The 23,389-nt window shown below is 40.2% G+C and overlaps 1 protein-coding gene across 1 annotated transcript in view; it reads left to right on the top strand.

Annotated features, from left to right (window-relative positions):
* Positions 1-23,389, top strand: part of arid5b (AT-rich interaction domain 5B) — a gene marked incomplete at its 5' end in the record, with an annotated part of 73,061 nt that overhangs the window by 22,612 nt on the left and 27,060 nt on the right. The window contains one exon of the mRNA XM_084562312.1: positions 9,127-9,357. Within this exon, the coding sequence (XP_084418438.1) occupies positions 9,127-9,357 (231 nt within the window). The remainder of the gene's footprint in view (positions 1-9,126; positions 9,358-23,389) is intronic.

Below are 23,389 nucleotides of genomic sequence, written 5' to 3'. Positions count from 1 at the left end.
CTTACTCTTAACAACCAGCTAGTTGTGTAGGGCTGCATACGAGAGGAATATAAGCAGGTCATTCCCATACTCACTCTTGTTTTAGCTATGTTTTGGTCTCCACCAACTCATGAAGGCAGTATCTTACACTATAGCTGATTAAAGGTTTATTATGTCCACAAGCTGGTTGCTAAGCTTGTCTGCCTCCTTTCGGTTTTGTTCAGTTGCTCTTGTTGACCCGCAACCAGATGAAAACAAATGAGTCGTAAAGCCAAAACTTTGACCTGAAAGACACTAAAAGGTGGTGATAGTTTGAGTTCTAGTTCTTATCACGTTTTGGGATTGAATCTATTTTTAATATGATATAAATAATATTCATTGCACATTTGTCTTTATCTTCATTTTTTGTTTTATACTGGCATTCATTGAAATTCTGTCAAAACCTTAATAATATTCTGATGGAGTGTCAGCCGTCTAAAAGGCAGTATGTGTGTTGTGTACATTGTGTGTGTTTGTGTGTGAGAGCACAGCTTGCAGCTGATATAATGAGCAGGGGAGAGGCGAGTCAGTGTGTGTGACTGATGTGCTGTTGATGACGGACGGCCACTGAGTCATTTGCAAACACAGTATGTTATTCTGCGCAGATCCATTGAACAAATCTGTAATATTATTCCAATTTTTCTCCCTTTGAAGAAAATAAACAGAGTGCTGGTGCCTGAGCGATCACTTTGCTTTGTTTTACGCCTGTGTAGTGATTTATCGGTGCTGCATCCCCTGCGTGATTAATGCGATTTTGTTTACAGCAAAGACTAGGTTGCAATTAGCGAATTGTTCTAGCACATTTTGTTTTATCCAAGATAGTGCAGTCATTCACAGATTGGATGGGCGATGAATCATGCAGATTTGATGAATTTATTTCATTGTTTTATGTAATACTCTCTTCGTAGAAAACACAAGGTTGCCTCTAGTGCAAATGTGACACCCGCACACATCATTTCCATTTGGTGTCATTGACAGATGATGCTCCCTCTTTATTTGGTCAGGTTTCAATAACATGAAACCAATAGCCAGATCGGGCGCCTGCTGCTGCTTATATGGCCCCCTCTCAGTGTCATGTCGCCTCATTGAAAAGTAAGAGAGAGGAGGTGGATGAATCAGAGATGTGTTCTATATTATGAGAAGAGGCTAAATGGAAACAGGGCAGCCTCGGAGATCAATACAGAGCAGAGATAAGAAAGCCTACAGGATAGAGTGAGAATACCAAATAAGAACATAGTCCTCTCTCCTTTACCCACTTTCTTTATCCCTCTTTTCTTCACCAATGTGCTAATCTTTAGCTATTTTTGAAGCTTTCTGACTTGGTTTGGTGTAAACATTAGACTATAAAAAATATGAAGGTTGACATTATTGGCTCTGGGTTACATGCCTTGCCATTTTTCGCCAACCCCACAAAAGCAGCGGGGGAATCCAGTAAATTCCTTGGCCGAGCAGATAATGTGGAAATGTTGACAACAGCAAATTTGAGCCGAGTGAGTGATTTAAGGACTACAGCGGGTGACAGAGAGCATGAGAGTAATGGTTTTCAGCTTTCTGTGACAAGAGAAATGAGCACGCTCGCCCGAAAGATCTTGTCAGAGCTTGTGGGCAGCTGAAATATTTTTAAGCTCGCTTGAATGTAAATGACACAGTTTACATGAGTCACATTTGGTTTTTAATTAGCCAGCGCAGAGCTCCTTTTAACTGTCAGCAGCCCTCATATTAAAACTAGTTTTATTACCAACTCTCAAAGCCGCTACAGAAATTCTTCAATTAAAAAAAGAAATGCAGCAGTAGATCACCTATTTATTTTTTCTTTTTGGAAATTCAATGATATCAGCGATGTTTCATCTAACATTGCAATAGCTATTCATCCAGTGGAGCAGCTGCTTTAGCCTCAGCTAATGAGTTTCATGTCCTATGCAGCATTTCTGAGATTTTGATTATGATGAGTAATTTATCAAGCTTGTTATTAAAGAGAAACAGAAATTCTTCAGTTGGGTTAATCACAGAAAATATTCTTCCTGATATAATGTAGTGTCAGGGCTTGTTCCCATCATGCTTATTTCCTTTCCTGTTTCTGTCATGCTGTCTACAGTGTGACTGCACACTACAGTGTCCTCTCTTCCCTTTTTGCTAAATGTATTTCATCAAAGGAAGAGCTGGCACACTGGAATATTTCCCTCCACAAATATCATCATCCATGTTGTCATATTTATGGTGCAGAGTTGTGCACATGTTATGCAGCGTGTTTCTTTTACGACGCTGGAGTAGATTAAGATCCTTATTTTTAGTGTACAGAGTGTCTCATGACAGCCACTGTAGCTAATGACTTTACCAGCCTGCTGCGGTCTGCAGTAGAGTCGCTTACAATGTGATGCATTTAATGTGTCTGTATGGTTAGCTTTGCATTTTCCTTAACGTGCAGTAAAAGTTTTTACACGTATTTTACTCTTTTCAGGTGGTTACTTGAAGTTCTGTGAATTATTTCATCATAAATTATTCCACAATTGTCATTTCTGTGATGAACCAGAGAATTGTTCCATTAAATATGTAAACATTTTGACAAATTGTTCTTTTATCCAAGATATTTATCCTCAAATTAGAGAACAGATCCTCATAAACGGCACTATAAATATCAAACTTAACAATTCAATTTCTGTGGGCGTTGAAAGAAAAGCTGCTTTTACAGACTTTTACATTATTGTTATGCAATTGAGAGTGATTTGTACATTTTAAAATGCACTGCAGTTCAGCATGCAAGATGTCTTAGAAAGAAGAGTGCCAAAAAGCATCTCATTGATGAGTAATTTTGAGAGGAAATCAAATTTTGGAAGACTCTCAGGAGACAGAGACAGATGTTGCAAAGAGGATGATATGAATTTCATCATGTTTCGCATTAAAAAGTTGCTGTGTGACAGATGACTCCCTAATTTCCTTAAATGCACCATCAAAGAAAAACATTTTATTTGTTCTCTATGATGGATTTCCAAACATATTATTAGCAACTTTAAAGTCTCTGCAAAGTCGATTTTCATATTGTGGTGAATAGAGAACAATGGCTGCCAGGGAGACAGGAAGTTAGTATAATAGCGGTATGTCCCTTTAAGAAGGAAAGTCGGCATCTGGCGTACAGTTGTTTTATTTCATAGGTTCAAAGCAGCAAAACAAAAGCTCTGCACTGAACCTACTCATTTTGTTCACTCTTTGTGCTTTGATCCACGTCTCATTTCCCTTTAATTTGCACAACATCTGTTTTATCATTACGTGTCATGACACCAGTAACACACCACACCACAGTGTTTCTTAACGCTGAGAACAATACCTGCAATTCTAATGTGCTTCTTCCACTAAAAGAATAAAGGGAGAAACTAATGTCGTGCTTCCTGACTGACGTCATTTTTAAAGTATTCCGGGGCACGAATGACTCTAGCAGACTGACCATTTTATATAACTGTCGGAGGTTCAATGGCTCAAACCTCTAGATGAAACATACATTTTAATCACTGGTCCTACCCCTGTTGCACAAGCGGCTCAATAATTTCTAGACTCTCGCTGTCGTCATGCAGTGCCTGTGTCGGAAAATGTAAAAATCTGATTCCTGTTTGCATATTACCAAACCGGTTCAGTCATGGTTCTTTAATCTCGGAAATGTTAGCAAGATCAGCTTCATCCTGTCATCTCCAGACACAGTGAAACTCATCCATGCCTGTGTCACATCCTGCTTACATTATTGTAATGCACTCTTTACTTGACAAAATCAGCCATCCTTGAAGTGTTTGAACAAAGTTCTGCTGCCACACTGCTAATAAGACTATAGACATATCTAATGTCTCCCCTTCTTTTGCACGAGTACATTGTAGGATTGATTTTAAAATGACATAAATCAGTCATTTCTCTCTATAAGTCTTGCATATCTAAGCTAAAGAATTTTTCTTGCAGGGGTTTTTAACTAGCTAATAATAAAGCTAATACTGTTCTAAGCAGAAGGAAGCCTTAACAAAACTGATCAAAGCCTTTAAGCTGTCTGTCTGACTAATCTCAAATCAAAAGGAGAACAAGCTTTTCTATGTGTAGCTCCCAAGCTAAGCACCAGTTCACTATACAATATAATGTCAGAAACGCAATTTCTAGATTTAAAACACTGCTGAGAGCCTTATCCATCACACAGCAGTACCATCAAAGCGGCGTCTTATTCTGCTGCAACCCCGAACACAATGTACAGCCAGAGAGAGACTTAAAGAACCATCTTCTGTGTTGAGAAGAACAGGATCTCAACGTTATGGAGTCAGTCTGGGATTATATGAAGAGTGAGGAGACACTGAGGAAGACTAAATCCACAGAAGAAATGGCAGGGTTTCTGAGACGCTTGGGGAAAATACACACTGCCAAGTACAGTTCCTTGAAAAACTTACAAGTATACCTAGGCTCTCAAAGCCAAAATCTGTAGAAATATATGCTGGTTAAGGAGTATGAGACTAGTGTGCAGCATAAATTAAGAGTACATGGCGGCGCAGCGACTGTCAGAAGCCTGTGTTCTGTCAGACAATGTAGCATTCAGATAATAATACCCCTTGTGATTGTGCATGAAAAAAATTGCATAATAAGAAATGATTTTAAGCATTGCATGTGTATGTAGGTATTTACTGTCCAACTAGTAGAAAAAGGCCTGGCATGTGTGGAAGCGTCTGGAATCGAGCAGTCGCAGCGGACATATGGAGAGTGGAGATGCAGGTTTTTTTGGCAGTTGTGCGCTGTCCACTTGTGAAGATTGGCGGACGAAAAAGAGAGCCGAGACAGGTCTTTTAAAATTAAGCAGTGGAGTCGATTAACGGCGACCGCATATCGAAAGCAACAAATCAAAATTCGGGCAGGAAATGGGAAAAGATTCTGGCTTTTAATCCTCAGTGTAAGTCAAGCGACAAGTCCTACAATGCAACTTGATAGTGTTTCTCATTAGGGCCCTCTTGGCTTGTAAACCCCCTACTCAGTGCTCTCCTCTTTGGGTTTTCTGTTACAAATTTGAAGCTGAGATAACTTGACACCTGATGAAAGCTTATCCAGAGCCGTGATAAACATGACACACCAGCCTATGTAGCTGGGTTAAGCAAGTTGTAACTTTAATACACTTGTACAGAGCAACACATGTATAATACAGTGTTATAGAGTATCTGAATTTATTGAGTGCTGCAGTGACTGAGTGGTTGTAACGTCAGCTGTCCTGTAGAGCAGTTATGACCCTGACACTATTGTAGTTTATGAGGTCAGGAGCTTTACAGCGTGTTCTGAAAATAATCTGCCGCACCACAGCTGTTTGATCACCACACTATGCTACCACTAGAAATGGACAGACCAGGAAGAGAAAACAGGAAAGAGGTCCTGAGAGAGAGAAACAAATTGTTCTCACAGTGTCTTCCAGCTCTCCGACGACACCACCCCAGCCAATTAGAGAGCTTACAGTAAGATAAGGACGTCCTTTATTTTGAAAGGTCGGGCTGTGAGAACAAAAGGGGATTTTTTTTTAAGTGTACATACTCTCATTCCAAATTACACGCACCAACACACACACTGACATGCATACTTTACAACGCCTTTGTACAGTTATTAATGCCCCGCGGCTCTCTCTCCAAATTGAATCTAATCAAGTGAAATGCTGTGAGGGTCCTCGGGAGAAAGAGCAGGTCTGACGGTGACCGCTTACAATAAAATCCCTGACATTTGGAAACAAAGCCTGCTCTACCTTTGAGCTGTAATTGCGTGCGACAAATGCCGCAATCTTGGATAAACGTGCGTTTTGGACGCGCGATGTGCATGCGCACGTATGCAAGAGTATTTATACATCTGCGGGCTACGTGGCGGCTTTGTGGCACCTTTGTGGCGTGCAGCATCTGCATGCGTGAATGTGTTTGCGCAGTGGTTGAAAGGTTTTAATAATTTCTTTTGAAGTGGTCGTCATTGGAGTACAGTGGAACTAATTACGCTGCTTGTTGGGCATGCAGCTGCTGTAAAAATGTTATGAATGCAGTCCTTCATGTCCTGTTTCTGCTGAACATTACAGTGATTTTTTATCGGCCTCTAGTTTCATAAAACAACTCCCACAAAAAAAAAGAAAAACACTTTTTTTTTTTTTTTTTTAAATCTGTTAAGGCTGCCTGTCTTCAGGAAGGCAATGTGAAAGTCTGGATAGTTAGCCACCCCTGAAATATTAACTTGCCAGCAGAAATTCCCATGAATGTCATGTCCAAGGGCTTTGTAAAGGCAGACAGGACGGTGAATAATTCATGTAAAAATTTTGTTTCAAACTGCCTGACTCTGCTTCATCAACTGTTGAACTGTGTAGTCAGCTTTGTAAGCTCGAAAAATATTAGCGCTTTGCCTCAAACGGCCGTCTGTAGGAGGGGGTGAGTGTGTAGAATGTGACAACAGCGACGACGGCTTTGAGAAACAATGCACATGCATAATTTGTGTGCGCATTGTGATTGGCCAATTTGTTATGCAGCATTGTCCTTTGTGTTAACTCTGCTGAGGTTTTGTGTTGTTCTGTTATCATATAATCACCATAATACAAGATTAGAAAGGCATTATGATCAGATTATTTGGTACCTTTGTCATGTTTTGATAAGGGGCACCATTTTTTTATTTAATTTTGTCAAATAAAACGTCTTATATCTCTTTTTTATATAATGTCTTATTTTGAGATGAGATGAGTCATGCAGGTGTTTTAAGCTCCCACATTGTTCCCACTAAATGTTTGATCCGTCATTCGAGAAAATAATTGACAGAATAATTAGTAAATACTGAAAATAATTCTAATTTTCATCTTTAAATCATATTATCTGACGTTACATATATATATATCGCACAAAGTCGTACTGTAATTTCAGCAATTCTGCATATATTCAGACGATTTCCACTCAGTGTTTTGGTGCGTAAGCTCAAGGCCTGTTTTATAGCCGTAGCTTTTATTGGCACGTAAAACTAATCAGATTTAGTCGAGCACAGAGCCCCCTACAAAGTAATCTGAAGGGAAACACTGGGACCTTTATTGTCTTTAAAAACAGGGAAACCTCTCAGTCACAGTATTTCTAGCCTAAAGTTACTTTCTTAACCATCTCCTGCTGCATAAAAAATAATAGACGAGCATGTAATTAGTTTGAGATTATTATATCTCTGCCGTGTGGGTGGCAGGAGATGTGCTCTCTTGTAATTAAGCATAACAACCTGTATTTTCTATCACCAGCAGTAACCTGCAGCCAACTTCTTGTTAGTTGCATAACGACAACAACAACACATAGACGGCTGAGGCAAGGATTACGGAGGGGAAGATCTTGTGAGCACGTATTGCTGATAAAATTCAAAAGCCATTCCTGTGTACACACTGTATCTGCTAGTGACTTTATTTCCCCATCGTGACTTGTGTAATGTCTCCAACACTCAGCGTGACTTTATCTCACTTTTTTTATTTTAGCCTATAATAACACAGTATACTTTCAGTTGTAACTTCTCAGACTGTGACTTTATGGTGTTTTTATGAGCCTAGGATGGCAGTCCAACCTCCACTTTGGCTCAGACTTAAATACCTAAACAACTATTTGATGGATTGCTATGAAATTTCATACACACACGCAGTCATACCCCCCTCAGGGTGAATTGTGAAAACTTCCCTTAACATTCATCCAGCAACGTCAGCAGAAGTCAACATTTGTATCTGTCCTTTATGACCAAATACCTTGAAAAACTAAAAGCACTCCATCAGCAATTTTTTTTTTGTTAACAAGATATACTAATTTTCATGAACATGTGAAACAAAATTCCTACTGAGCATCAGCATGTTGTGAATGTGTCTGCAGGCTTTGTTCTTACATGGTGTCGGTGTAATATTAACAGTTTGATAGTCTATCAGCATATCTCCCCGGCTTTTATGGCAGTTTACTGTGTCAGCTCAAACTGTACTTCCTGTCCTGAGGTTCTCCAAATAACGGAAGAGATTTCTTTGCCAGTTAGCTGTCACAGATGATAATGAATTAGTCAAACGTACGCATAGCCAGTGGGATTTTAATGACACGCCCAGAAACAGTGCACACAGTGTGGTGGTAAAAGTCTTGGCTTTAGTGGGAGGTTTCAGTATTACCTCAGTGAAGCAGTAAGTGTAGATTTTAAAGCACGATAAAAGGCTGCAATGTTTTTTTTTTCGTCATACATTCAGATGAGCAACCAGTTCAGGCGTCCCAGTTAACCAGTCAGCAAACATCCATTCACACCTGCCTTGTCTGAATTGCTCAGAGTACTAAAAGAAAACGCCGGCCAGTCATGGTAGCAAGCACCTAGAGCTGTTTTGACGTTCCTCTTGTCACATCAACAGCTATGCATGTCATGTATTTCAAACATGCGGCCCAACAACCTTGCGTATTTGTACAGCATGCGTGATAAGGCGTCCTGTCAGCTCTGCGAATTGTATTATTACTACAAGGAAAGGATGTGAAACTTTCATGAAAGCTATTTAAAGTCACAATGAAACGGCAGCACTAGAGCATCTTGCTTCCTTAAGGTGATGCATTTCCTGATGCTCACAGAGATATGATATACTGTGATGAAGTATCTGCGGGCGAGAGAGTTGAATTTATGTTTGATGGGAGACACAAATCAAGCTAGTGAGGCATTAAAGATGTAAAGTTTTTCCTTCAGTGATTGAGGAATCTTCAAGTTTTGGTATTTTGTTAAACTTTCTGCGATGTTTAATTTATTTACCTTTTGTGATTTATCTATATGTGCTGTAAACTTCAGCAGGACAAACTTTTAAGATCTCAAGCCTTACAGGAAGCCTTGCCTTAAAAAGTTTTTGCGGCACTTGGCAGTAGATGTGCCAGAATGTGACGGTAGCTATATAATAATCTATGAGGTAGAATAAAATGGTGAAAGAGGAATGGAAGAGTGTGAATGTGTCCTCTAAAATTAAATGCTGCTATTCTCTACAACTTACTGCAGCACTTGAAAAACAAAATGTCTCTTTTTTTACTTCAATGCTTCCCTGTTCAATGTCAAATTCAATATGCTGTAATCTTTGTGGAGCTTGTATAACTATATGTTTACATGTGTTTGTGTGTTTTTCAGGCCAAGAGGAGGACGGCCGGAAAGTTTTGGTTCTCAGTTACCCCCAGTATTGCCGCTACCGCTCGGTTTTGGCGCGGCTCAGAGAGCAGCCGTCCTCTCTGCTCATAGACCACACGGTGCTGGCGCTGGGCGGCATCGCTGCCTTGGGTGGGAGCACGAGGATCCTGTACTGCCGCGACACTTTCGAGCACCCTGCCCTGCTGCAGAACGAGAGCATCTGTGACGAGTTCGGTGAGTGTGGCAGCTTGAGGTTTGATTGTGGCCTTTAGATGTATTAGCTCATCTGAAATGGCAACAGCTATTATAGTAGCTGTTTATGGGATCTGGAGTGGTGCACATCAAACTCCTCGTGTCCTGATCTCTGAGCAGAAGCTCTTAAAACACCCTTCTCACTGTACGGTTCATCTCGCACTTCCAATTATGTCATTTTGGTTAGCCGGGCCATTTGTTCACGTCTGCTTTTAGAGGAAAATTGGTGTTAAGTCATTTAGTTCCATTGTGTGAAACTGAAGAAAATGTTCTTGAGTCCATTTAAAAATGTAACTCACGCAAAGGCAGCCTATGAAAGTGAAGACAATCAAAGGGCAAAGAAAACAGAGCTACTGCAACATTTGAGCTTCAAAATATAATACCCGTAATCTCCAAAACAATAGCATTTAATGAGCTGAGAAAAACAGCCCTGTTTATGGCGCTCTGACAGAGCGTTTTACAGGCAATCCAGTGGATCTTTAAAGGGAAGTGCACTGGGTTTACACATCAGAGAGATATCACTTGAGTCACTTGTTGACTGAGGCTGAAGGCTGCAAGTCTGAAAACACATCTGGAGCTGTAGGGCTGGAAAGAAGTGAAACCTCTGTAGTCGTATGGTGCCTCTGCTTGAGTTTAGCTGCTCGAGGCTACATTAGCTGCTGTTAGCATGACACGGCTGAGTCTGCAAACGGTGGAGTTGTGGGTAATGTTGGCAGATTTTTATCAAGGAAGGCAAATTACGGGATAAAAAGGACAATATCTGTGGTTCTGCAGCATTGAATTCAATATTGTTCTTTGACAACAGGGAGTCTCACTGCGCTATAAGGAAGTTAAATCAGTGGAGTGATCTTTTGTTTGTTTCACTACCTGGATTTATTATAATTTAAAGGTTACTTTGCTGCTTATTACTCACCATGAAGAAGTCCGTTCTACATATGAGCTGTAATCTGTATTTAGCGCACATTTAGTTTCGGCAATCAGGATAAAAAGAGGAATCCAGTATTCATTTTTATTTTTTCTCTATACTTACAATATGTTTATTTCATTCAGTTTGTACTCTGAGCTGTTTTTCTGCTCACAACTGCCATTCAAACATCCTCATCAGTCACACCTATGAAAAGCATTTCTGCGGTTCCAGTGGGGAGTTTTGGAGTGCTTCAACATGTCTGACTGTCACTCACTGTGCTTTCCCTGCCGCTCATGAATCCACACATTTTATTAACCCCAAGCTGGTCTAAAACAAAAGGAATAATGTGACTCATCTCTCTTTATATATTTCCTCCGCTTGGTAGCTCAGCGGGCTCTAGCGCAGCGTCAATTTGACATTCAGTGTAACGGCTCCGCTGGTCAGAAGTCATTGTTTTTCTTTTCCTGTAAATTTGCCTGTAGGTAATTGCATTTTAAGAGAGCAGCAGAGGTGAGACCAGAAGGAAAAATGGGTTTTAGGCATAGGAAAATAAGTTATGAATAGTAACGCTAACATCCTGTGGCTGCTGTTGCTCATTCACTTGGCTCAATAATGCCATTCCTCTGTGAGCCACATTTAAGCTAAAGGTTTGTTTTCATAGCCTAAAGGAATTCTACTTTTTTTTTCCCCTTACAGAGGCAACCAGATTTCTAATGTTATTCACATGAAGGTTTACTAGGTTCGGAGCAGAGTTTTATTTCTGCTTGAATTGCTGCTAGGAGACTTGATTGTGATTTGTTTCATAACAGCAGAGCTAAGTAATTTCCTTCACTCTGGCAGGTGAATAAGGCCTCGAGGGTGTCTTACTTATAGGCGCAAACATGCACACGAATGTTTGCGCACATGCACTTAGAGGCATACACAGCTGCTGAGTGAAGTTCTCCTGCCATATGAAAAAAAGCGGTCATAAACGCCACATTAAATCCACCTTTATTAGGATAAATACCAGCACTGTGGACGCGAAGGAGGCAATACTGTGCAGCTGTGAAATATTAAAAAGTAAAAAAATGTATCTGGAGAACAATTTTAGGATTTCTCCTGTATGCATCCCTCAATGCAAATTCTGACCTTTTGGATTTAGCCAAATCTGCTGTGGCAGCTGTAATAGCCGTCCGTCTTGTCTAAGCTAATTCATGAAAGTGTGTCAAGATACCTCAGGGGGCAGAGAAGACGAGAGGGCCCAGGCAAAAAAAAAAAAAAATAAAAATAAAATGAAAAAGTGTTATTGCAGAGTTTTAGCAAGACAATTGGTAAGGTATTGTGTGAAATGGAACCATCAGATGAAAGCCTTCTGGTGAAATCCGGTCTATTCTTCGATGCCTGTTTATCGATTCAAAACGGCACTACACTAGGTGCACGTACAACATAATCATTTGAAGATTTATTGTGTAATAAGCTGCGTATGTTGTTATATTTCAGCATCCACTGTGCGCTATTTATCGGCGTTTTAGTAGTAATGAAACATCAGCTCTGACTGCTGTCCTCCAACTTTGATTTCTTCTCTCCGATTTTTCACGAAAACATAAAGCCGTTCCTGGTAATATAATGACAGTTGTCGGAGACGGCGCTTCATCCAGCTCCATCTATATTCATGTTTTTCCCTTCCACGTCACCGCCAGTGTCCCTGCTTTTGAACCAGCTTGAGCAAAACTGCGGTTGCGTCAGTTCCCAGATCTTTAGTCCTGTGATCCATATTCATGTTCAGCATCGCCTGTCACCCCTGCAGCTGCTTTCCTCACGGGGAATGACACAGTTTTTGTTTATAATTATCGTGCATTCTCTGCCAGCGTGGATTGATTATACCCATGCTACTTTGTGTCCCCAATTTAATTCCTTGCCAGGAGGAATGTAATATTACCACTGCACAATCTCAGAAGTATAGAGCTCGCCGGTACAAATATTTTTTTACTTACTGTGTCGCATATTGAATGAAAAACAATCTCTTACATAAATAAGAATAATGAAGGTGTGACATACTGTACTGTAATAATATTGGCATTAGTGAGGCTCCTCTGCTGTGAGAAAAAGCCTGAAATAGTTTGAGTGTGCCAGACCTTTGCTGTGCTGACTGACAGATGACAAGGTTCAGGTTTTTGTTATTAGCTGTTATGGTTCTGCTGAGTGTTGCATTCATTTGGCAGGGAAACTGTAAGTGCTGCAAAGCAATAACATAAACATTACAGCACCTAGAGGGGCCACATATGATATATTTGAACAAGATGGCCGTCTGTTAAGGAAAATATTATGAGCAGCATTTTTCCCATTTTTCTCTGATTTGGAAGGTTGCTCCCAAACTGCTGACCTCCTTCTCCCCTTCTCTCCTCCCGCCCCTTCGGAAACCTAACTCCTTATGTGCACACTGCTTAAATCAACAGTATTTTGAAAGTTAGTGAGGCAATCATGTTTGAGGCAAAGCAGTTGAGAAGAACTACCCTCCTCCTCCCCCTCCTCCCCCTCCTCCTCCTCTTGCTCTAGCTCTCTCATTTGTTCTATATTCCCCAGGTCTCTTTCCCTGGCACAGAAACTCTATATTTCATGCTCAGCTCGGTGTGTTTTGTTTGAAACATCTCTCACTCTGTGCCGGTTTGATTTTTATTAAAAAGAAACATTTTCAGTGCAATCCTTTGGAATCCTTTTTTTGTAATCCTCTGGGGTGGGAGGAGTATAAAAAACTATTTATTGCTTTAATATATTAGCGTCGTCCAGATGCACCGATCATGGCCAGAATTTTTACAGTCTATTTTTGTACTGTGCTTACATGCATGCTGGTTTTGTACATCTGTGGCTGAGCTGTGTCCTGCTTTGTGTGCATTTATGAGGGTGTTTGGCATGTGTGTTTGACAGGAAAAGAAAAGAAAAAAAGATTTGGTAGCTTGTCCTCTGACTGAAACTGATACTGAAATATACTGTAGTGCAGAAAAAGGAGAAAAGAAAAAGCATTAAACCTGAACTCTGAGATAATATCTTTAAAAACATTCTGTCCCGCTTGCTTGATTGGGCTCGGTCACCAGATGAACGTACAGCATGAGGTCATTGTTTCCACGACTTAAACCACTTTTTCTCGCCGCTCTTTAAACATGAACCTGATTAGATGAAATATGCATATGCCAATATCGTCCCACGACAGCCCCGTCTGTTAACGTAATAGGCAAATCGCTTGCTAAGCTCATGTTTTCCCATCTCCACTGCAGATTTGTGTTAACCACCAGCCCATGAATTTTTCATTGTCCATATGTCACAGTATACAGAAGCCGTAGAGGAGGATTTTAGAGGAGAAAAAGAGCACAGGCTGTGGCTATATAGTCAGATTTCATAATCAGGACAAGGACTGTATATAAAACTGAATGAGCAGCTGGTGAAAGGCCGCTTACACCTGACAACACACATTGTTATGTGCTTATTTAAGGAGTGAAAGACAGCATATAACCAAATATAGTCATAAAAATACACTTGTGGCTGCGTTTAGATGCTCTAATGTACCTGGTATGCACAGGCAGGATGACTGCTGCAGTTCTATTTTAACTAAAAGCACTTTATTCTACAAGCATCAACGGCATTAGCGTGAATGAGGCACAATCTTTCTGATTATCCCTATTATGTCATCAGCAGCAGCACACCGGCTCTACACATACTGCTTTGCGTTGCTGCTTATATATTTTTAGCAAGCAGCACAGGCAGAAGAAAAAGCATCTGGCTACCGGCAAGGAGTTTTTTAGAGATGTAGACCTGCTGGTGCAGTGCAAAGGTTTCTCAGAGAAGAAGCTTGTTGAGAATAATTTACTGTTGGAGAAAGAGAGGACACTCAGACATGGCCATACTGTATTTCCTATAATAGTGTCTGTTGTCTTTATTTACCTTACATCTGATCAGACTTGTATAAATAACTGGTCTTTATTTGGTCTTTATCTAATATTTTAGCACAAAGCTCCTATTTGCCCTTTTAAAGGTACTTGCACACTTCCTGTAACCATTTGAACTTTAAAGCCTGTTTGTATTTCAGTTGATAGAGTCTCTTCATTTCTTAACAGGGATTTTTTTTTTTATTGTGAAATAGTTGTAAGTAAGTATAACATATGCGACGAATCAGCTCAAAGGTCAAACAAAGTGGATCAGAATGAATGAACCAAACGCCATCGCTGAGTCAGTTTCAAGCATACCAGGTACATGTATTGGAAGTATTCGGATAAAACAACGTGGAAGAAGAAGATTATTGTAAGCTGACTGCACATGATATGAGGAGTTTATCCACCCTCGTTTTTATCCCCGCCTTTTTTTTGTTTTTGTCAGTCAGAGCCAAAATTATTATCTGTGACTGAGCTTTTAATTGACTACCAGTTCATATTTGTACAGTGTAATGAATCACGTGTAGTTTTAAGGGCATAGTTTCCCCTGGGAATGAGGACAAACCCAGTTTTTGTGCCCTGGCTTTTTTTTTTTTTTTCTCTCAGGCTACTTACATTTTTTTCTTGACTCTCTGATAGGTCACAGTCACTACTCCCGCTGAAAAATACTGCAATTACATAAGGCAGTAAAGGTGCTCTTTACACTGAAGAGACACATAAAATGTTTATCAGTCATAAAGTAGGAGATCAACAAAAACTACATTTTAATCAGAGATAGTGTGTTAATAAGGAGGCAGCACTTTACCACATCTTTTTACGTTTTAATTTTATTAGACCAGTGTTAAATTATAGAAGTGGCATTCACAGACTTTTCCTCTTATCTTTTAATTCAGCTATTGTTGTTTGGATTTTACTACGGCATGAAAATCACTTTACAGAAGCATAAAATGTACTTTACACAGGTGATCCAACACAGTGAATCATTTAGTCACCATTTTATTGTCTTGCTGTCGTCACATGTTATTGCAGCTGTGAGCAATCTCTCCCCGCTGCTGCGTTCATGGAAACTCCGACACCCAAGATATCAGAGCTTAGCTAGCAAACAAGAAACAGTTTAAATCAAACGCAGTTAGTCTGTCTGTTTGTATTCCTCGGGGTCATGATTATTTTGCTCAACACATTATTTGTAAATGTAGCTTTCTGTGGGGCAGACTTTCCGAACGCTGGATGTTGGAGTGTCTTTGAATGCACCACAGAAGAATGAGTTCAGACTGGCTACTACTTGCAGTACCACAAGATGTTAACGCTGACAAAAAATAATAAAGGTGGGGAAATATTCAGTGGAAATGATCACTCATTTGTTGTAACATGTATGTTCAAATATCTGCTGGCTCCCTGGAAGTATAAAGAAAACAAATCCGGCAAATATTTAATAAAGACACAAGCTATGGAACGGCCACGTGTAAATGCATGTCCTGAACTTAGAAAGTAGGGGATTAACCGCTTTGGTATGACTGTTACAAATACTTTGAAAGGTCATTATCAGACTTAGAGATAAAAAAAAAGATGGAATAAAATGTGAAAGTTTTTTTTTCCTTCAAAGCAGTTTTGTGTAATTTAAAACTGATAAACTGCAGCGCTTGTTATTAATTACTTTACACTTCAGCTGAGGAGGCCGCCTTGACCTCATTCATAATGGCTTAGATGATTATTCCATTAATACACTTGTCGGCTGTTGAAGAACTGCTGTTGGTTGAGCACGGTTTTAAATCAAACAAGATTATATTTAGATGGCAAAACAGTGCGATAAACTGAACTATGAGAGATTTCACAAAACCCCAGACGTAAGCGGTGATACAACTTCTGAATGTCCCTAATAAAAGTTACCGTACAGCGTGTTGCAACCTGGAGTGAACGCGTTTGACTCATCTCTGTAACAGTAAACGCTGTTTACAAAGTCTGCCAGTGAGTCTGGTGTAGAAACACCTCATGAATGCAGCCTTTTTACTCGGGTTGCTGGGTTAAGTGTTGAGTATCTTTCTGCAGGTAGAGGCTTGCTGCCAGTTGTTGTTCCTGAAAAGAGCTTGTGTAACTTGAGTGACGTCGGGAAGTCATTGTCACACTGCTGCCGCTGCTGCCTCTGCTACAATGTGGGGATTACACTGTTTGTGATTGATGTTTTTTTGACGTTTATTGGAAAGGAGAATGCTTACTTAAACAGGGACATTTTCTATTTTAATATTCATCTCAGTTTATTTTATTGAACATCTACTTGTTTTTTAATTATGCCATAATCATATGTTTGGAATAAACTTCTTAAATCCTTAAAATGCGATACATTAGCACATAAGCAAGAAAAAGACGGGCAAAAACATAAAAATATCCATCAGCCTATTTTGTTACAGGAATGATGATTATTTCTAATCACCGTGGCTTAATGCTGTGTGTCTTTCTAGATTGATAAAGTCCACATGATTGGGCTCATTGGCCGGCTCAATCCCATCAAACGTAACTAGAGCGTGATCTATTAGAATACATATGTTTTATTGATGTATGGGCTCCGTGTTTATCCTGGCATTCATTTATTTATAGGTCGATGCTGAGATTTTTTTTTTCTTCCAGTAATGAATAGGATAAGCCTTGAAGCTTATCCACTGCTCCCTTTCATCTCTCCCTCCCTCTGTCTATCCCTCTCTCTCTCTCTCTCTCTCTCTCTCCCTCTCCTTCCAAAAGCCAAATTGAAATACTGTATTTTTTTAAAGCCGCGTTCCTACTGAGTTGTTGCTGCAGTCTGTCAGTATCAATGATGTGGAAGCATTTGAAGGTTATCCCGTTTTTAGCAAATCCTCCACATTATGTAACTTTGACTGTGTTTTACATTTGGAACTGTTGGAACAACAGAGCTCGTGTGTAAATTTGGGACAGTCCCCGTGCGTGCTCGCAACGGTTCTTTGCAAAACGGGATTTATTTTTTAATTTCCTCTCCTGGAACAATGGCCATTAAGAGCTACTTGCCAACACTCGGGCACAGGAAAAAGCTGAAGTGACATGTTCACTTGTCGGATATTTTGCAGCCTTTTATTGTGTTGTAGTCATTTTATTTTTGTCCTGACAGGGAGAAGCAGCATTGCGACTTACTACGGTTTTAAATACACAGAGAAAGACATTGTTCCTCGTTGGAGTTCAGCCAAACACCAGCGTGTTTTTTTCTCATGTAATTACACCGTGCATGCACGTGCGTGTGCTGGGATAAATACTGGGTGATATTATTCACTTCACCGGGGGTCAGAGGTCGTTGCATTCCTCAGTGTGTGTGTCAGTCAGTGGATCTGGGTTAAGATTAAACCCTCCAATGTCTCGAATGTGATGTGTGTTAATAAGTACTTAGCAGACGACGCTACCATCATGAGGCGATCACATGAGATGGATAGAACGAAAGAAAGACGAAGAAAAGAGGAAGGAATGAAAGTTGAACGGCCAATTTTCTCCCTGTAATTACAGCTTATTTTGACTATAAATTAAGTTGGTGAAATTTCCCTCATAAAACATGCAGCATTGTAACATCATTTCCTATTTACTTTGCAAATGGAAAGCTTGAGCCGACAGCCTTTATGCGTTTGCGCAGTGCTAAAGTACACACATTCACACCCTGGCTGAAACACACATACACCCCAATGAATCCGATGAGAATGATTTCATAATCCATGGCAATAATAAACTTCTTTGAACTGTTTAATTGGCTCTTCCTGGAACGGCACGGCTTCGCTTCATTTGATCTGATGAAAGAGTAATGTTGCTTCTCCCCAGGGGGAGCATGCACAACGGCGCACAAATAATGAATTAAGAACACTACCCTTTTTTTTTTTTTTTTTTTTTTTTTCCAAAATGACTGCCGTAATAAAGCAGGAAATTCACATTGCGCTTACACCAGTTTCCCCTAAATCGCTTTCATGTTTACTTGCTTATGTGTTTAATTTTCAGAAACTAGTTTTAAGTGAAAATAATCCCGATTCCTGGAAGGGCAGTGGATTGAGGTCACGCGGGAACTGATTGTCTCCCCTGAAGCGAGGGCTATTGTCGTCGGCAGCTTTTGGAAACGTTCCTGAAACATTCCTCACGTGTGATTCTGTGAAAAGTCACAGTTACTGTACACTGTTCTGGAAATGAATAACTTGTGCGGCAAGTAGTGACATTTGGTTTAAAGGCACGCGGCATGTGTAAACGGGCAAACTGGAGCAGGCTATGCAAAGAAGGAGAAAGAAATATGTAAAATTGAAACGGACAAAGTCATGATGGTTTAGGAGAATGTCCTCCTTCCTTGGCTGAGGAATATTAACAGTGACAGGCTGAATGGAGAGTCTGTGTACAGCAACAGTATGGTCACAGAAATGAGCTCATTACTGGCAAATGCATTATGTATGTGCACACACACACATATACACACATATATATATTTATCTTATATTACTATAGTGAGAATATTTCATTTACATATCCATCTGCTAATTGTAAATCCTAACATGCCAAGACCTGAAGGCAAGGAAATCGGTGTAAAACCGAAAACCATAACCTCAACTGAAATTATCTTTAGCTCTATCCCTGAAAAATCTCTTTCCCTAGTATGGCTTGGCAGGAAATCCTTAACACACACAGAGAGAGAGAGAGAGAGAGAGGGAGAGAGAGAGAGAGAGAGAGAGAGAGAGAGTGTGTGTGTGTGTGTGTGTGTGTGTGTGTGCGCTCATGCTTCACAGTAGCTAAAAGAATGATTTACGTGATTTTATAAGAGCAAGATAAAAATATGGGCGAGTATTTTTAATGTCCTGGTAAACACACACACACACTCACTTGCTGGGATGTGGGCTTGTCTCCATGGCAACACTAGTCAGAGCGTGCCCGGCCTAGCGTTTTGACAGTTTCTCCTGATGATGATTGATAATTACTACCTGACTTGTTGTCCCCGTCTCCACAAACATATGGCGGGAGCTGCCCTCCGCCATATATCTGCCAAAATGTTCCCTTTTCTGATAATAGCTTTTTAATGTTGCGTTTTGTTGTGCATGCATAGCAATCATCAGCCTCCCCCCGCTGCCGCCCCCCCTCCCTCCACTATGTACACTCACACACACAGGCACACACCCCTCCCAACACCCCACCTCTTTGTAATTACATTTGCCGCCGCTCACATAGTTATTGCAGAAAGGAAAGAAGAATAGATAGGAGAAGCAGGAGAGTGGGAGAAAGTCAAAAACAGGCGGAGGAGGGTGGATGGTAGAGGGAGAGGGGGACAGAATTGATTTCACTTTGAATTGATGTGTTCTTCGGCGTGCTGCTGGATTCAAATTTGACAAATTGTAAGGATTACCACAAAAAAAAAAAGAATTTTTTAAAAAAAATAAGTTTTTTTTTTTTTCACTGCATGGTCACATTTTAGTGTATAAACACCAGATAATATCCTGGCTGTAGATTAAAATGGCAAGCGAGACTCTTTATTCCATTTCCATACGCACAGTATTTTATTATGCAGTGTGTTTGCATGCATAAAGCTTATATTTAGATGCAATTGGAAGCAATCGTGTTAAATTCACAGAGGCCATAGAAGAGGGCATCAATCTATAAACATGATTTATCTACTGTGCACTTTCTACCGAGGCATTAGCATACACCCTCTATTGTGAATCTTATTACCTGACTGTATGGTGAAGACTAAGACTTCAGACCTGACCTGCATTTTAAACCTCCGCTACGCTCTAATTAGACATTGCAAGGAGTCAATATTTCTGTTTTCTAAACTGCACCTGCAAAGGAAACATTATCGGAACTGTTAAGATGCGTTTATGTGACAAAAAGGTGCTAATGGATCCTGTTTTCCCGAATTGTGAGAACTAGCAAACTTGGGCTGCTTCCCAGAGTGCTTTAAAGTGCATTTGAATTCATTTTTTTCATTTTCATTTTCATTCATTCAAAAGGTTTATTGGCCTCAGTGACCTTTGCTTGCAGGAACATTATCAGCAACACTCTCTCAGTCATTATGTCTTAGCTTCCTCAGGCTAAATCAAATTAACTTATTAGCTCTGCTTATCTGATTTTACATGTCTGTAGTTCCACACGGACAGAGCCAGCATATCACCTACATCCCGTTGGCTTGTATAATGTGTGGCACACCTGCAGCAGGCAAAAGTGCGGTGCTCCGCAGAAAGCAAAGTCATTTCTAATACTGTGTGATTGAGTCTGCCACGGGCTATGGCAACAGACAAGCTCTGTGAAGGAGATAATGATGCCTATACACACAGCTGTCAGTCAGCCAGCTAAGGGGAATCATCTTTGAGGAAAATAAAAACAGACTGTTGCCAATATAATGCGGTATTTGTATAGGAAATGATAGGTTTGGGAAATAGACTGGAACGGGATGTCAGAGTTGTTGCAACAAGGAGAGGAGATCTGGTGAAAATCTCCCCCGAAAATCTCACACGGATCTTTGCAGTGTCAATGTATTTATAAATTCATACTGAACACATGCATGGGTCGGCCATTAGACAGATATGTTTGAGTAAAAGATAAAACAAGAAGTTTGTTTGTTTTTTCCCTCACTGATGAAACCATGCAAATAGTTTTGGTTTAATTCATTCGGGTGAGGTCTGTCTCCACCCCATAATGATCGAGGTTGCTGGAATTTGAACTTTTCCAGAAATGATTACTCTGGATACTCCACAGACAAATGTTGGGATAAATTCTTTGGCAGAAAATACACGTAGCTCCGATGAAAACTCATTTTTAAACATCTGTTTGAAATATGAAAGGAAACACTTTTAGTGGTGAACCATTTCCTGTTCTACGGGTTGTTTTTGTGTCTTTACAGAAAAAAAGAAAAAAAAAACACTCTTTGGAAGCTGAATGTTTGACGTAAACTACAATGAATAAACACTAAATGAACGCTAAGGTTGCCTCATGTCTGTTGGAAGTGAGCATGGGCAGCTGCGATTTAACAATTTTCTAAGGTCATAATATGTCATTGTTGTGTTGTCAACTTGTTCCACTGCCTCTCAAAGAAAAAAATGTTACATGTCATTTCACTCTGGACATACTCATAAGCAAACTTGTGCTTTGTGACTATTAAAAAAGAGAGAGAAGTGAAAACAAACAAAAATACCAATAATAGGCCAAAGGTCGAGTGCTCTTTATAATAAAACGTGGAGTCTATCAAGGCGCTGTGTGTTAAGAAAGACTGGCATGCTTACAAGAAGCTGTTGAGGACTTGCGGATGAGTCGGCTGCACCTCTGGGGGCTGTTGTTGCACCTCTTTTAGTAACAAGCTGGACTAATCCCTGCCTTTTACTCAGGCGCATGCTCTAATAGCCTTGTATTACAGTGATTTTCTATGTGGCAGTAGTCAGCACTCAAGTTCCGGACACAGGTACTGTCAGCAAACGCACCACCGCTCACTCACTCCCTCTCTGGGTGTTGTTGCTGAGGGCCTGGCAAAACCTGGAATATGTCTGTGTAATAACAGTAACTAGTATCCATTGTCAGACCTAGGAAGCAGCCAAATGCATTCCTCCTCATTAAATTCAGAATCGCTCTCGGGCACAGCAGTGTAAAAATATCTGTTGCAGTGGCATTCATGGGCAAAAAATAAAAACAGGCGATACCACTGATGAAAACATTTCAGGGTTATTGATGTGAAATCCCCTCGAGGCTGACCTAATGGGAGATGCAAAATGTAAAAAATGTTTAGCAGTTTATCAATGATAATCTTGCGCTGTATATTTATGAGAAATTAATTAGCACTTGTGTCATCTACCAACCTACGTAGATTCTGATGATTAATAAAAAATAAAATAAAAAAAATAAAAAACCTGTGTGTCCGCCCACACACTCACTCTGTGGGCGCATTGTGTAATTTTTGGTGATTGCGCTGATAGAGATGCTTGAAGTATTACCGTTCATTAATTTCTTTTTTTCTTGTGCTGCCCTTGTGTCTCGGATGACTCTTAGCTGAGACGTGGCTCCAGCGCAGGAACAGGGGAATAAACTCCGCTGTCAGATGTGACAGAGTGAGAATTACGAGCGTGTCAAAAACGGCTGATATTGGTATGTGGAATGTGACTGTGGCTACAGTCAGCGACATAATGAAAGAGAGGAGGGAGCGCCCTAATGCCGCTTTCCATTCAGAATATTAAGAATGTGGTTTTGGCCATTGGGGGGCCGACACTTTGAAGTCTGTGCGTGGCTTGTTTCTGTTTATTTATTTTAAAGGTTCACGGTGCAGTGTTCTGTTAAACCTACCTAAATTCATTGCGTGTTTCCTTGAGTTGGACAAGCACGTTTGCTTCATAAAACATTTGTAAAGCAGTACTTTAATCTTGCATTATTTACATCCATGTTTACTAGCTCGTACTAGTGACTCATGGCTGCATAGTCGACCCATTACTGCCACCTCTAGATTATTGGAATAGTGTGAGCCCATTGGCAGGGCTGCAGATTGCACCACCAGCGTATTGCCTTTTCCAGAGAACTGAATCTCCGGAGGCTGTAATAGCAAAGTCATAAACTGAAATTATGGGGAAAAAAAATGTCAGAATTTGCTTTGAATTTGGAAGGAGTGTGTGGTAATAATTAGAGCCATCTTTTATGAATTAATGAATGAACTTTTAAATGAACTCCTCTCTTCTTTTATTAGGATTTTGATAACTGGACAGTAAGAGGCCACCGCTGAGACAGATTTAAGTGAATCTTTCATATTTAAAATGTTAATGTGGGTGGTAAGTGTGTTTTTGAATCCCCAGTAGAAAATGTTTTCCTTGTTTTAAATTATATCTGTCATATCTGGATTTACTGCCCGTCTTAAAGGAAAATAACTCCTCTTTTATTCTAGTGAGCAGTAGTAATTGTATTAGATATGTAGCAGGCATGTTCTCAGGTGTAAAGCATTACATTCTGCAGCTCGCTTTGTTGTGGCGGGTTTGATGTAGACTTGTTTATGTGCATGAGAACCTTTTGATCTGAAAACAACACGTGTCATAAATCCATCCCGCTAAGAGAAGCTTGAGAGAGTAACATCAGCTCAGACATGTTTCTCAAAAGCATTGCCTCCTGAAACTGTGGTCAGAAACATGCAGCACTCGAGCAGAAACACTTGAAATCCCTCCAACCTCTGAGATCTTTGATGTATAGTGAAGACGCGCCGTCGCCTGTCACTGCCGGCTGA

Source organism: Chelon labrosus (assembly GCF_963514085.1).
Source record: "Chelon labrosus genome assembly, chromosome: 15".
Classification (NCBI taxonomy): domain Eukaryota; kingdom Metazoa; phylum Chordata; class Actinopteri; order Mugiliformes; family Mugilidae; genus Chelon; species Chelon labrosus.
This window is presented reverse-complemented; position numbering and strand designations above follow the sequence as displayed.